The 15701-nt window shown below is 44.8% G+C and overlaps 1 protein-coding gene across 7 annotated transcripts in view; it reads left to right on the top strand.

Moving 5' to 3' along the window:
- The window catches only part of Gm960 (predicted gene 960), a 72980-nt gene that overhangs the window by 46928 nt on the left and 10351 nt on the right, over positions 1-15701 (top strand). For 3 of the 7 annotated variants that reach the window (XM_011248634.3, XM_011248635.3, NM_001033447.3), the window contains exons 10-13: positions 1967-2113; positions 6065-6186; positions 9563-9673; positions 14470-14568. In XM_011248634.3, coding sequence (XP_011246936.1) covers positions 1967-2113; positions 6065-6186; positions 9563-9673; positions 14470-14568 — 479 coding nt within the window. The remainder of the gene's footprint in view (positions 1-1966; positions 2114-6064; positions 6187-9562; positions 9674-14469; positions 14569-15701) is intronic. The other 4 variants (XM_011248638.3, XM_011248639.3, XM_011248637.3 and 1 more) reach the window with 3 other exon arrangements.

Below are 15701 nucleotides of genomic sequence, written 5' to 3'. Positions count from 1 at the left end.
TTGAAATGGGTGCTAATACACAGAGAACTACTCAGAAGAAATTAAATGTAACACAAATGCCAGCTTAATATCTTAAACCTAGAAAGCTGGCCGTGGTATCATGTAGGGTCTGGCCATGTTAATTTGGGGTAAGTTGTACTAAAACTGCATACTTACTAGAAATTGGATGGTTAATGACTGGACCAGTGAATACAACTGAGGAGTGGGCTGCAGCCATGGCGAAGGTCTTGGAGGCTTACAGTTCGCAGTTTGACTCTTTGGGCCCTATGGAAAATGGCCAGTCGAGAAAGTGGTATTCTAAGATTCCCACTAGTATGAGAAAGTTGCTGCACCTTGGATAAGGCAGCATCTCTAGGATAATCTAAGAAGCCAGCCTCTAGAGGAGCTTCTCTGAAACACTACCCAGAGGACAGGAGAGAGGAAGCAGCCTGGGGAAGTCCAGTAGTAAGTAGTTTTGAGAGGAAATTATTTTCAGTCCTAATGTGAGTTGTCATGGGTTCTAAATAGAATTTTTTTAAAATTGAAATTGAATCTTATTATAGACTAGGTTGGCCCCAACTTGATATGAAGCCAAGAGTGGCCTTGAACTTCTAATCCTTCTTCTTCTACTACCTTTTAAGTGCTGGGTTACAGACATGTCTCACTATGCCTGGTTTATGCAGTGCTGGGTGGGATTGAACCCAGAGTTTCATATATGTTAGGCAACACCCTACCATCTGAGCTACCGAACTACATCTCCCCTTCCCCTTTCTTTTTCTTTTTTTCCTTGTTTCTTTTTGTGTTTGTTTGTTTGTTTGGGCATTTTTTGAGATGGGGGTTCCCGCTGGATTTCCTGGAACTCACTCTGTAGACCATATTGGCCTCGAACCTGTAGAGATCCTCCTGCCTCTGCCTCCCAAGTGAGTGCTGGGATTAAATTAAAGGCATGTGTAGTCTGGCACCACTGTCAGGGGCCACTTTTTATTCTCTGGCTGTATTGATTTCCATTGTTTCTACAGTTCACTGAGTCTCAACTTTGGTCCATTAGTGTTTTAAATGAATAATACAGGAAACACCCCCTCATTTCTCTCAATCATTTCTTCTTTTGCTTTTTGAGACAGTGTGTTAAATTGTGTAGCCTAGGCTGTCCTCAACTCGCTGTAATCTCCCTTGCTCCCCTTTGTTTCTTAAAGGACAGAACTAGGGTCCACAGGGAGACACTGCTCCCCATGCACCTCGGTACGGGGCTGCCCTGTGGGACTTTAAAAGGTGCAGCTAGAACTTAAAAGTACAGATTTGGAGTTGATCTGGCAGGGTCTACCACTCAGTTCTACCAAGTCACAGGCTCAGGTTGGACATGGTATTTAAGCTGACTGCCCCTTTTCTTATTTGTAAAAGGTAAGAATAGGTCTTACTCAAGAAAGTTATGAAGTCTAAATCTTCAGATAGGACATACAAGGAATTTAACATGGCACCTGGCATGTAGCACAACTTACCTGGAATATCAGTACTTAAGTTTAAATCTGACCTGGGCCTCTTACTAGCCAGACTCGCCTTAGAAAGGTGTGCAAGAGGCCAGGTGTGGTGGTGCATGCCTTTGATCCAGGACTCAGGAGGCAGAGATAGGTAAATTCTGTGAGTTCAAAGCCAGTCTGGTCTACACAACAAGCTTCAGGCCACCCAGGGCTACCTAGTGAGATCCTTTCTCAAGGAAACGAAAACATTACACAAGAAATAAATGAATTTGTTGTGTAATACTTCCACAGTAAATGCACACGGATGCTATTTCCTGTGCATTGCACGTGCCTGGCTATGTTGATATTCTGCATGGAACTCTATTTGTTGCCATCGTGTGGGTGGAGAAACAAATTCAGAAGTGGGGCTGAGTGTTCTATTTAGACCTGGTGGTTCCTTCTTGGTCAAGATGTCGGTTCTTGGGTCACTTGGTGTGTACGGGACTTACCTTAGTCTTTGTCTTTTCCTCTAGAGTCTGTGCTTCCAGATGTGAATTATAAAGCAGAGTCGCCTGAGGGGAATCAGTCTCAGAATATGAACGCACAGGGACCAGCTCTGCTACTTTTCCTATTTGTGGATTTCCAAAGTGACGTCCCAGTACAACAAGCGAAAATCTGGGGTATGTGTAGAAAAATGCAGCAGCCAGATTGGGTGTGGCAAGCACTAGGTGCAGAAAGAGAGGGTGTGGACATCTGTTCCAATCCATGTAATCTGTAAAGAACCAGCATTGCCTTTCTAGATGGATCAAGGAAAGAGGCCTGTCTCGGTGCTGGTGCAGTCAGGGAGTCATCAGAAAGGTTTTCCTCCTCACAGGTAATGGGATGGTTCCAGTTTGTGGGCCACGGAACACGCGTATCTGAATCGCCTGGGTTATTTGAAGACCCACAGCTCCCTGTGTGAAGAATGATTCATTACGTTTGCACTGTTATAAAATCTAGAGTGCTTGAGGTGTGCGTTTTCACACGCTTTTCAGGTGAACAGAGGTGGTGAGACTTGGACGTCTTTGAGTGACTTTTGGTCACTCACTTTACTCCAATGAATCCCAGGAAGTGGATCTTAAGAGCTGATCAATACATTCCTAAATGGAAGAAAGTCACAAGAACTGGGGCCTAGACATGCTTCAGGACATTTGTAAGCCTCCTTTGGAGTGTTCCACTCTCTGTGGGCCGTGGAGAACCCTGCCCTTGTGTTCTTCCTGCTGTGCTATTGGTTCCTACTGCATCATGGGTGAAACAAGACTACTTATAACCCAGCTCAGAAGCTCTGCCAATGACTAGTGCTGGTTACTCGTGGTTGTCAGAATGAGACTGACCCTTCCTGCCACCTGCCTTCCTGCTCTTGCTCCTTCCCTGGTGCTTACACGCCCTGGGAGAGCAGCACAGCTTTCCTGCGCTCAGGCCTTTAACCCCGAGAAGCTGCTGTTCTTTGGTGCCTCCTTCCATTGACTGAGGCCAAAAGAGTGGAAAGAAAAGGGAGCCAGGTTATGAGGCTCAAGCGAGGAGGATTTGGTGAGGATTCTGGGGCATGTGCACACAAAGACAAACTACTGCGCAGAGCAGGAGAGAGGACTCAGGGAATAATTAAAACTGCTGGGTTTCCTTTTAGCTCTGATTCTAGCTTCCTCAGTGGTGTTTGAAAATCAAGTCACATACAGCAGCCAAGCCTCCCTTTTCAGTCTTTAACATGAGCTGTTAAATTAGGTGATATCAAAGGCCCTTCGGAGGCCAAATGCTGTCTTGAGACTGAAGATCTGTTACTTTCTAGAATTGTAAAATGCTTGCCAGAGGATAACCCTATGATAATTTGAGTTTGACACTGAGTCTATTGAACATACTCAAAGAACTCAGATGTCTTTAAAGCAGCGTTACCTGTCATTTTTGTTATACTAAGATCATTTAGACACTTCCATTTAGCATATCTCGGAAGGCCTGCAGCTCTTCAGTAGACTCACTTTTAGATTTAAACAATCACTGCTAAAAAACAATAATAAATAAATAAAAATCCAGGTATGGTGGCTTATACACTGTTTTTATTGTTGTTGTTTGGTTTGGGGGGTTGTTTGTTTTATGAGACAGGGTTTCTCTGTATAGCCCTGGCTGTCCTGGAACTCACTTTGTAGACCAGGCTGGCCTGGAACTCCAGATCTTCCTGCCTCTGCCTCCAAAGTGCTTTCTATTAAAGTATATCACCCAGCATGGCCCATGCTTTTAATCCCAACATTTGGGAGACAAAGGCAGGTAGATCACTTTGAGTTTGAAGCCATCTTGGCTAGTTCTAAGCTAGCCTGAGTTACATAGTGAAACCTTGTTTCGGGGCTGGAGAGGTGGCTCAGTGGTTAAGAGCACTGATTTCTCTTCCAGAGGTCCTGAGTTCAAATCCCAGCAACCATATGGTGGCTCACAACCATCTGTAATGAGATCTGATGCCCTCTTCTGGTGTGTCTGAAGATAGCTACAGTGTACTTAGATATAATAAATAAATAAATATTAAAAAAAACCTTGTTTCAAAACAAAAATCACTGCCAGGCTGAAGAGATAGCTCTGTGGTTAAGAGCAAGGTGAGTCCTGCAGAGGAGCAGAGAGTCAGGCCCAGCACCTAAGTAAAATGGCTCACAGCAGCTGCTGTCTCAAGTTCCAGGATCTGATGCCATCTTCGGGCCTCTGCAGCACCTCGAGGTGTGTATGTATACATACATGCATACATGCAGATAAACATAAATAACTTTTTTATCTTTAAAAATAGTAATTAAAATTCCTCTCCTGCTGCATAGTAAGTAAAGCAGCCTACTGGAAGCCCTCCAGGGCTAGGGCAGCCTCTGCAGGCTGCACCGCGAGGGCAGCGAGTCTGCTTTGTCTTTCCCCCGCCTTCCTTACTGCCCTGGACACCTTCTCCAGAGCTCCTTGCTTTAGAAGCAGATTGTGCAGCCTTAGTCTGAGTTCCTGTGTCTTTAAAATCAGTCGCTGGCCCCCGCCCACCTTGTCACGGAGCTTCCATGATTAACTCCTTATTCTGCTACAGCGTCAGAAGCATCTGGTGGTGGGAACAGTTTTAGGAATAATTTTTTTTTTAATTAAATGTATGCTTTCAAAAACTTCTCATTTCTTGGGTTCCTCTTGAGGCCAGCATATATAAAATAGAATCTACGTGTTCCGTCACTATGACAACAGCAGTACTTTCCCCCACTTTGAACACTGCATGTGTGTATCAAAATACTTCCTTTTGCATGATCTCAGTTTATCTAGACAACATATCTGAGAGAGCAGATAAGAAATGCTGTTTTCTGCATGAAGTGCAGTGAATGAAGTTACCTCATTGTCACTGACTGGTGACAAACCTTTAACCTGCGCTCTCTTACTGCTAGTTGCACATTCCTTTATAAAATCGAAGATAACCTTCTCTCCCCGGAGAGCTTTGTGGTGCCCTGTGATAGTAATTGATCCTTCTAACTTTTATTTTAAAATATGTGTGTGTGTGTGTGTGTGTGTGTGTGTGTGTGTGTGTGTGTGTGTGTGTATGTGAGTATGTGAATGAATGTTTTGCCTGTGTGTCTGTATATGTACCACATGAGTGCTTAGCATTCCCAAGTCAGAGTCACTGGAACTGGAGTTATAGATGCTATGAGTCTCCATGTGTGTGCTGAGAATCAAACCTGGTCCTCTGCAAGATCAAGAGCCCCTAACTACTGAGCCACTTCTCCAGCCCCGCGTCGGCCTCTGAGTAATGCTAAGCAGGGGTGGCTATGGTCGCCTCGTCTGAGATCATCCCCAGTTTGCTTATTTTTAGTTTGTTTTGAGGCAGGAACTCACATGCCTCCAGGCAGCCTCAAATGCACTGCTTAGCCGAGGATGCCTTAGACCACTTATCCTCCTGCCTCCATCCCCTAAGTACTGGATCACAGACATGTGCTATGCCCAGTTTATGTGATGCTGGCGATCAAACCCAAGGCTGCTTACACATGCTAGGCAAGTGCTCAGCTGAGTGGCATCCCCGACCTTAGCTCCACTTTAAATAATGTTTGTACGTTTTAGCCTTTTCTTTACTACAGCACGTAAAAAATGACACACTGCGGACAACAGGGGCTCCCTTATCAGTGATGTCCTAGAGGGAATAGAAGAGGGTTAGACTCTCCTAAGAGGAATAGAAGAGGGTTAGACTCTCCTAAGAGGAATAGAAGAGGGTTAGACTCCCCTAAGAGGAATAGAAGAGGGTTAGACTCTCCTAAGAGGAATAGAAGAGGGTTAGACTCTCCTAAGAGGAATAGAGGAGGGCTAGACTCCCCTAAGAGGCTTCCTTCTCCTTTGGAAGAGGATGCCACTTTGGCAGACACCACTATTATTGTTCATTGCGTGAATTAGCATTTGTTTCTTCAAAAGCAATGTAACTCACTTAAATTTTCCTCAGCTTGCTTTTGCAAATGGGAATTGAGAGGGGCTGTCTCTAAAAAGTAATTATTTGTGGAGAGGTAATAGAAGTGGCTGCCTCCAGGAGGCATTACCGCAGCTCCAGTCCTGTCACTTCGTGTGAGCAGTAGTCATCCTCACTCAGGGGTCTAACATTCTTATCCTCTCAGGACTCCACACTCTGCTCACAGCCCATCTCAGCGCCATCCTCTCGGAGAGCCGCAGCACGGTACAGCAGTCCATCCAGTCAGCTGTGGATCAGGTCTGGCAGCTGTACCACCATGATGCCAAGGTAACAAGAGATTGACAGCCTGGGTGTGGATAGTCCAGGGGCCTTGGACCCTCCTTTCCCTTGGTACCTCTTCCTGTTCTGCCTCTGCTGAGGTCCTAGCAAGCACTGCACCTGGGCAGGGAGCTAAGCTTTCATTTAGGCTACAAGCAGACAGTTTGTGCTTGAATAGCAACGGCAATAACACTAAAAACATGGCAACTGTGCCTCTTTCTGATGCTTTGCTTCATTGGTTTTGTTTGTTGGTTGGTTTTTCAAGACAGGGGTTCTCTGTGTAGCCCTGGCTGTCCCAGAACTCACTCTAGACCAGGCTAGCCTGGAACTCAAAGATCCGCCTGCCTTTGCCTCCCAAGTGCTGAGATTAAAGGCATTTGCCACCATCTCCTCTATGTTTTCCTTCTCTGTGCATCTTGATCCCATGCATTCTGGAGCTGATGTTTCAGTAAACATTACCCTTTGCCCTCATTTTCCCAATTCTTTAATAATGTCACACTTGCTGTGCCCAGACTGAGTTCTTCCAATCTGTGCACTTTTGGTAATACATTTCTTAACTCCCTTGTAGAGGGCTATAGTGTGAGACCCTGCCACAGAGTAAGGGGCCACAGGGATGACTCAGCTGGCAAAGCGCTTGCCACACTAGCCTGACCAACTGAATTTGATCCCAGGGACCCTCCTAAAGGTGTAGTGAGGGGACCAACTTGTTATTCTTTGACCTCCAAACATACGTACACTGTGACATGTGCAAACCTGCACATATCATAGACTCAAACAATAGGTTTAACACAAAAAAGTAAACATTTGCTTTATTTTTTTATTATTTATTTATTTATTTACTTATTTTGGTTTTTCAAGACAGGGTTTCTCTGTGTAGCCCTGGCTGTCCTGGAACTCAATTTGTACACCAGGCTGGCCTCAAACTCTCAGAAATCTACCTGCCTCTGCCTCCCAAGTGCTGGGATTAAAGGCGTGCGCTACCACGCCCGGCTTTTTATTTTGTTTTTTAAGATTTATTTTTAGAGCTGAGAAAATGGTTCCACAGTTAAGAGCATTGGCTGCTCTTCCAGAAGAGCCGTTTTGATTCCTACCACCCACAAGGCAGGCAGCTCACAACTGTCTGTAAGTCTAGTTCTAGGGCATCTAACGCCCTCTGCTGGCTTCTGCTGGCCACAAATGTGGTACACAAATAATTCCTGTAAGATGACCCAGATCCATAAAATGAAAACGAATCAAAGCCCTGTGTAGTGCCACACACCTTTAATCCCGGCCCTCAGGAGATGCAAGCGAGTGAACCTCTGAAGTCGAGACCAGCCTGGGCTCCACAGTGAGAGCCTGTCTCACTACATAGAAACAGGCAAGCAACAAACGTCAATTTACTGTGCTAAAGGCCAGCCCCGACCTCCAGGTAACTGAAGGAAGCATTGAGATGATTGGGTAGTGCTAACAGCAGTTGGGGGAGGGGTGTCAGGGTCAGCACTGCTGATGGACAGAACTTAGTGTCTGGGGCCGACAAGACTGCCAGGCAAGAAACTCTGAACTCTTGGAACTTTGTTTTGTTTGTTTTGTTTTGTTTGTTTTTTTTTTTTGAGACAGGGTTTCTCTGTGTAGCCTTGGCTGTCCTGGAACTCACTCTGTAGGCCAGGTTAGCCTTGAACTCAGAGATCTGCCTGTCTCTGCCTCCCGAGTGTTGGGAATAAAGGCGTGTGCCACCACGCCCGGCTGAACTCTTGTAACTCTTAAGAGGCCAGCGAGAAAGAAAAGGATAGAGAGAAAATCATGCACGCACACGCACACGCACAGTGGCTGGGCCTGACCACTTGTTTCATCAGTTTCACAAGTGCACATGCATATTTATATACATACACATGTATGTAGACACAAACATATGTACATATATATGTTGTACATACAGACAGGCATATATACATATATAGAGACACACATATATACACATATATACATTTGGTGGGTGGAGCAGGGCCCCAACAGTCACACTTTGTTTTTTCTCTCAGCCTTTTTATACCTTCTTAGGCAAAAGTTCTTTATGAAATTACCTCACAGATAAATGTTACACAAAAGGGAGTTAAAGAAGGTTGTCAATATTAAGTTCAAAGCAGTGTCTCATTCTATAAGCTCATGATAAGTTCAAAGGAACAGTTTCATGTGGCCTTGTTTTATCATAGTGCACACCTGTGGCTTCATTTTTGGATCTCATCTAGAATGAATGTTTTTCCTTGATCACACATCTGTCCCAACCCTGTTTCCCTTCTTAGTGTAATTTATGAAAGTTCATTGCCCTCCTTATTATGCAGTCTTTACTCACTATTGTCTGAGGAGGGCACTTCTATTCTTGATTCTAACTTTATTATACCTTTCTATCAAAATAACTAAAATCCCCTTAAAGTTTCTTCTTAAAATTATTTGAATCGAATTAGAAATTCTATAAGGTCATCAGTACATCTAAATAGCATTATTATATGAAAGGTCATCTTCATGTTAATCTGCAGGAAGCTTGCCCAACAGAGTGGGCCATCACCCAGGAAGTAATCACACCAGGCTACAGGCAGTGAGGGTCTCCTGGTGTCCACTCACACCAAGCCACATAAATGAGGACTATGGCAAAGACAAGCTGAGAAAGCACATCAGCCCCAAGAAGCAATCCTGGGACCAAGTCTCTGGGGCTACGCCTCACTAGAGTGCACCCCTTGCAGCCATGCCGACTGGTGGGCCATCTCCAGGAAACTCGCTTGCCATCATCTTTCCTAGCTGGCTTGTGCCATTAAAGTATTTTTAATTAGGTGCTTGTGTGCGCGGGTACTCATAGAGGCCACTGGAGCTAGGTGGCTGTGGGTTGTCTGACATGGATGCTTGGAACTGACCCTCTGTAAGAGCGGCACTTGCTCATAACTGTGAGCCATATCCAGTGCCAACTATGTCTTACTGTCTTGTTTGGGAAACAGACTAGCATAGTCTCAGCTAGCTTCAAACTCTTCGTGGACAATGATCTTGACCTTCTTTGTGATCCTCCTGCCTCTACTTCCACAGTTCTGGGATTACAGGTATATGCGCCATCCCTGGTTTATTCTGTGCTGGGGCTTGAGCTCAGGGCCTCATGAACGCTAGGCAAGCACTCTATCAACTGAGCTACATTTCCCAGTCCCTACCCAGTGCTGTCTTTTCTTAGTATGTCTATGTTGTTATGCTATCTCTATGAAAGAACAGAACGTTTTGAGTTGTAAAACAATAGAAATCAAGGTCATGCCATCATCTTATTAAGTATCAGTGGTGACACTGTCTAGTCACTGCCTTGAGTAGAATCTTCACCCCTTTGGCATTCTCGGAGCCTGCACTCTGTGGCTAACACGGTTTCCCCTTACTCCAGACTCAACAGAGACTGCAGGCCTCCCTCTCTGTGGCTGTGAACTCCATCATGAGTGTGTTGACTGGAAGCACCCGCAGCAGCTTCAGGAAGACATGCCTCCAGGCTCTTGAGGTTAGAAGATGGGGCACTCTGCAGCAGGCTTTACAACATAACATACAGTGCTGAACACTTCCAGTGTGATCCTACTGAGTACCAGGTGCCTTCAGAAGTATTTGTTGGGGCTAGAGAGGTGGCTCAGCAGTTAAGAGCTGCTCTCCCAGATGTTCAATGCCCAGCTCCCACATGGCAGCTAATTACCATCTGTAACTCCAGGTCCAGGGCATCGGACACCTTCTTCTGGCCTCCGTAGGCACCAAGCATACATGTGGTACCCAGAAATGCATGCAAGCCAAACACCCATACACAAAAATGTCTAATCTGGGTGCAGTGGCGCATGCTCTTAGACCCAGCACTCGGGAGGCAAAGGCAGGCACATTTCTGAGTTTGAGGCCAGCCTGGTTTACAGATTGAGTCCCAGGATAGTCAAAGCTACACAGAGAAACCCTGTCTCAGAAAAAAATAATTTGTTGAAGAATAACTGTATATATATCATTTTTATAAATGAGAAAAGTTACTTAAGAGTTACACTTTCTTTAGGTTACGCACACAACTATCTGAGAGAACTAGAATTAGATCCTTGGTTCCCAGTTCCTTGAAGAATGCTTCTCCATCCCACAGTGACACAATACACTAGAAATAAGTGAGCAGACACAGCAACTTGTTTATGTGACAAAATGGAGTGAGTGACATAAATTGGAATCGGAGTTGGGGTCAGTCAGTTCTGGACTTGTTTACTTGCTATATGGAATTAGGCCCATGTTTAACTTCTCTGAAATTTGTTTAAAAGTTGAGGGCAAATATGAGCTCCTCATAGATTAGGGGCTAAATATATACTACAGTCTGAATATTTGTATCATTCCCAACATCATATGTTGAAATCCTAGCCCTCAACATGATGTTCTTGGCTACCATACCCAGCTCAACGGCTCAAGATACTTGAAAGTTTTTGGAGCTGTCATGGTATCTCAGGTAGAGGCACTTGCTGCCAAACCTGATTGTACCTGACTGGAGTTTGCTACCTGGATCCCATAACACACACACACACACACACACACACACACACACACACACACACACAGAGAGAGAGAGAGAGACAGAGACAGAGAGACAGAGACAGAGAGACAGAGAGACAGAGAGACAGACACAGAGAGACAGAGACACACAGAGAGAGACAGAGAGAGTAAACCAGTTTTGGTTTTGGTTGTTTTTAAATAGGGTCTCTCTATGAGGTCCTGACCTGTCCTGGAACTCACTATGGAGACCAGGCTGGCCTTGAACTTACAGATATTTTTTGCCTCTGTATCACAAGTGCTGGGATTAAAGATGTGTGCCCTACAGGAAACTTTTTTTTTGTTTTGTTTTGTTTTTGTTTTTGAGACAGGGTTTCTCTGTATAGCCCTGGCTGTCCTGGAGCTCACTTTGTAGACCAGGCTGGCCTCGAACTCAGAAATCCGCCTGCCTCTGAATGCTGGGATTAAAGGCGTGTGCCACCACGCCCAGCTGGAAACTTTTAAAAGAGCTTTAAGTTGTGCTCTTCATTTGGCTGTTTGGTTCTCTGACAGCTGAGACAAATGGGATTGTATCAGGGCCCCACACCTGAGCAGGCTCTAAGACCTTAAGCACAACTGACTCCATGATGGAAGTACCATTCAGGCTGTAAAACTCAGCACATAGACAGCAGCACCTACCAAAACTAAAACGAAGCCCTAGTCCATCCAAGTCCCTAGTTCTGGGACAGTCTCTTAATGTATCAGCCTTGGTTTTTACATCTGTAGTCCTGCTTCTGGCTAACTGTTCTTGTTACCTGAAGGATGAAACTCAGGACATCATTTTTGTATTCACCCAGAGAAAGGCATGGTGCTACACTGGGGTCCTGAACACCCACTGCAGTTGCCATCTGGCTAATAATGACTTTTAATTGGCTTGAACCCATATCTGAGCAGTCTTCTCTGGAGAATACCTCACAAAGGATTAGTTCCTAATTAAGTGGCCTCCTGAGCTGCTAAGATGGTAGTGGGCAGAGTTGCTGCCAAGCCTGACAACCTTACTGTGATCATCGGTAGCTACATGAGGGATAGAGAAAACAGACTCCCACAGACTGTGCTCTGTCCTCTACATGTATGTCTTGGCACCCCACCCAGTAAATTAGAACAAAATGTGTCTCCAGAGAAAGCCTTGACCCTTCTGCAGTATGACGATGCAGAAAAAGATCGGGAAAGTCCCTGAAGAGGACCCTTACCAGAACTCAACTGTGCAGGCATGTCATGGTTTCTAATATTGTTGTGTGAAAATATTCTGACAGAGCAATTTAAGGGAGAAGGGCTTATTTCCACTCAATTCATCATGGAAGTCAGGACAGCAAGGGTTTGAAGCAACTGATCATATCACATTTGTAGTCATAGTAATACAGTATGCTGGCTAGTGTTTGGTCAGCTTGACGGAAGTTAGAGTCACCTAAGAGAAGGAGCCTCAGCTGAGAAAATGATCAGCTTGGTGGGCTAGCCTGGGGGGCTCTTTCTTTCTTTCCTTCTTTCTTCCTTTCTTTTTTTTAAGATTTATTTATTTATTATATGTAAGTACACTGTAGCTATCTTCAGATACTCCAGAAGAAGGCGTCAGATCTTGTTACAGATGGTTGTGAGCCACCATGTGATTGCTGGGATTTGAACTCCAGACCTTCGGAAGAGCAGTCGGGTGCTCTTACCCACTGAGCCATCTCACCTTCCCTTGTCTTGTCTTGTCTTTCGAGACAGGGTTTCTCTGTGTAGCCCTGGCTGTCCTGGAACTCACTCTGTAGACCAGGCTGGCCTCGAACTCAGAAATCCGCCTGCCTCTGCCTCCCAAGTGCTGGGATTAAAGGCGTGTGCCACCATGCCTGGCACATTTTCTTGATTAATGGTTGATGTAGTGGGATGGCGCTATCCCTAGGCAGGTGGTCCTGGGGTATATAAGAAAGCCGACTGAACAAGCCATGGGAAGTAAGGAAGCAGCATCCTTCTGTGGCTTCTGCTTCAGTTTCTGCCTTCACATCCCTGCCTTGAGTTCCTACCCTGGCTTCCCTCAGTGATGGAGTGTTACCTGAGAGTTGAGAGATGGAATAAACTCTTTCCTCCCCAGATTGCTTTTGATCATGGTGTTTTACCACAGCAATAGAAACTCTAAGACACAGAGCAATGGATGTATACATGCATGCCAGATCTCTACTCCATCCTATGTTTTATACAGTTCATGATCTCCTGCCTAGAAAACAGTTCCACCCATAGTTAAGAAGGGTCTTCACACAAAGCTGTCACAAGTACATTTGTAGCATTTGTAAACCCCTTAGTGCATGAACATGGATTGTGGTGGCCAAAGAGGCCACGCCTGAAAGCAGGTTATGGGTGATGGGTTCTCAGTGCAGGTTAGTCTTCCTTCTTCCTTATGGTAACCAGTTGGGATTGCCCATAGACCACAGACATTGCCAGTAGATAACAGACATTGCCAGTAGATAACAGATTCCCTATTTGTTTCTCTCTCTTTCCTTTTTTTTTTTTTTTCCTGAGACAATCTTTCCGTGTTCTGGAACTGGTCTTGAACTCACAGAGCACCACCTGTCTCTGCTTCCAATGTCTGGCTGTTGCTTCATCTCTATGTACTTTTTTCTTAAAAGATAATATGTCACATAGAAAAACTTAAGTACTAATTTCTATTACTACAATTTTAATTTTTTCACATCTCATATTACATAGTTGAAACCAGGAAATTATATTTTTGTGTATAAAATTGAATTTTACCAATTTCAACAAAGATAGAATTTGATTTTGTTAATAAATAGTGTACTTTATTACTTAATCTAATTTAATAATTCATTCCTCTAGTGTTGGGCTTTTACACTGGTAATTTATTGCTGTATGTAAATAGTGCTTCAATTAATACTTTAATTGTGATATCTTATTTTGTCTAAAACTGTTTCCTAGAAAAAAGTACTTTAGTAGCACAGAAACCTTGCCTTTATAAGCAAGTAAGAACCTTCAGTCATCGCTTCACCTTTGTGTGTGCGGATGATGGGGTAGGAAGAAGTGGCCCTGGCTTTTGTCCTACCTGATCTTAAGGGGCCACTTCTTTCTGAATTTCAATTTCTCATCTATAAAATTAATATGTAGGAGCTGGAGAAATGGCTCAGCTGTCATAAGATAATGTGCTACTCTTCCGGAGGATCCACATTTAGTTCCATGAATCCACATCAAGTAGCTCACTATTGGCTCCAGGACATTAATGCCTCTTCTAGGCTCTCAGGAACCTGCACACACACAGCTTCCAACATGCAAAAACACCTAAAGACAAATCTTTCTCTAACTTAGCACATGGTTTTAGCAGGATCCTCACGTCCTTTAACGGATGTCTACAGTTCTGTACTAAGGCATCCAAGGCTGAGCGCATTGATGAACTCAGTCTCCTGGGTGGGGACTGTGCTCTCTGGTTCTCTTCTCCCCAAGGGCTCATCAGACACTTCCCACCCCTTCCTCAGCCTCACTGCTCAATGGGATGGCTGCTTTCTCACTCATCTCAAAGAAGAGAATCCTTTCAACCCAGTCATGAGACAGAGGGATCTCTGCAATATTCGTCTGCTGTAGACAAAGGTCTTGGGAGAAGAATCTTGCTTAGGTGGGAAGACATGGGTCTCACATGCCAAGCATCTCAGGCCCTTCTCTGCCTTCCAAGCTCCCAGAGAGATAACTGAGCACAGTAAAGAAGTCACAGTTCTTGCCTCTACAGCACTTCCCTTGGGTCCCCAGTGAATTCAGCATCTCCGTTTTTTACTATTGTAGGCAGCTGACACACAGGAATTTGGTGTCAAACTGCACAGAATATTTTATGATATCACCCAGCACCAATTTCTGAAGCATTGCTCATGTGACACAGAGCAGGTATGTATATGATAATACTTAGTGCTTTCATAGACATCTTCCATTTTGATGTGGGAACCCTTAATTCAGGGTGGATGAGCACAAATGCTTCAGGTCTATAGCTGTCCTTTCAGCAGGGATGCCTACGTCTAGAGAGGCATCACAGCAGGGATGCCTACGTCTAGAGAGGCATCACAGCAGGGATGCCTACGTCTAGAGAGGCATCACAGAGCCGAGTGCCTTGTAGAAGCTGAGAGCATGGCAAGACCCTGAGTTCCATCCCTGCCACTGAGTCACTGCTGAGTCATCAGAGACTTGATGTAACATTTCTGAGTTTTGGGTTCTATGTCAGTAAAATAATAATAAGGCATCCGTAAAATTACTGTTGCAAAGTTTTTGTCTAATAAAAATCTACCTTTAGTAGTTTGCCTTCAGGGTGCTAGAGTTCTAGAGCTGTCCGTTTAAGTCTCTACTCTTAAGGAGGAGAGATAACTTTAGCACCTTTGGTAGCAAAGTCCTAAGAGGGGAGACCTAGGTAGAAAATTTTGTGTCTCCTCAGACCCAGGTGTAGCTGAGAGTAAACTCACTGAAGCCCACCTCTCCCGCTCACCCTCTCTCCCTGAGGCCCACTTTTCTGCTTTTTGTTTGTTTGTTTTGGTTTGTTTTTTGTTTTTGTTTTTTTCGAGGCAGGGTTTCTCTGTATAGCTCTGGCTGTCCTGTAACTCACTCTGTAGACCAGGCTGGCCTCGAACTCAGAAATCCTCCTGCCTCTGCCTCTCGAGTGCTGGAATTAAAGGTGTGTGCCACCACGCCCGGCTCAAAGATTGATTGATTGATTGATTGATTGATATGAGTACACTATAGCTATCTTCAGACACACCAGAAGAGGGCATGAGATGGTTGTGAGCCACCATGTGGTTGCTGGGAATTGAACTCTGGACCTCTGGAAGAGCAGTCGGTGCTCTTAACCACTGAGCCATTCCTTGACTCTCCCTCCCTCTGTTCCTCCCCTTTTGATTTTTCACAGGTTTTGTCAGCTTAGCCAGTGATGTCCTAGAACTCCCTCTGTAGGTCAGTCTAGACATGAACTCAAACACCTGCCTGCCTCCGTCTCCAAGTGCTGGGCTTTAAAGGCGCGAGCCATCATGCCTGGC

Source organism: Mus musculus, chromosome 19 (genome assembly GCF_000001635.26).
Source record: "Mus musculus strain C57BL/6J chromosome 19, GRCm38.p6 C57BL/6J".
Classification (NCBI taxonomy): domain Eukaryota; kingdom Metazoa; phylum Chordata; class Mammalia; order Rodentia; family Muridae; genus Mus; species Mus musculus.
Note: the sequence above shows the minus strand (reverse complement) of the source record. Positions and strands in the feature narration are given on the sequence as shown.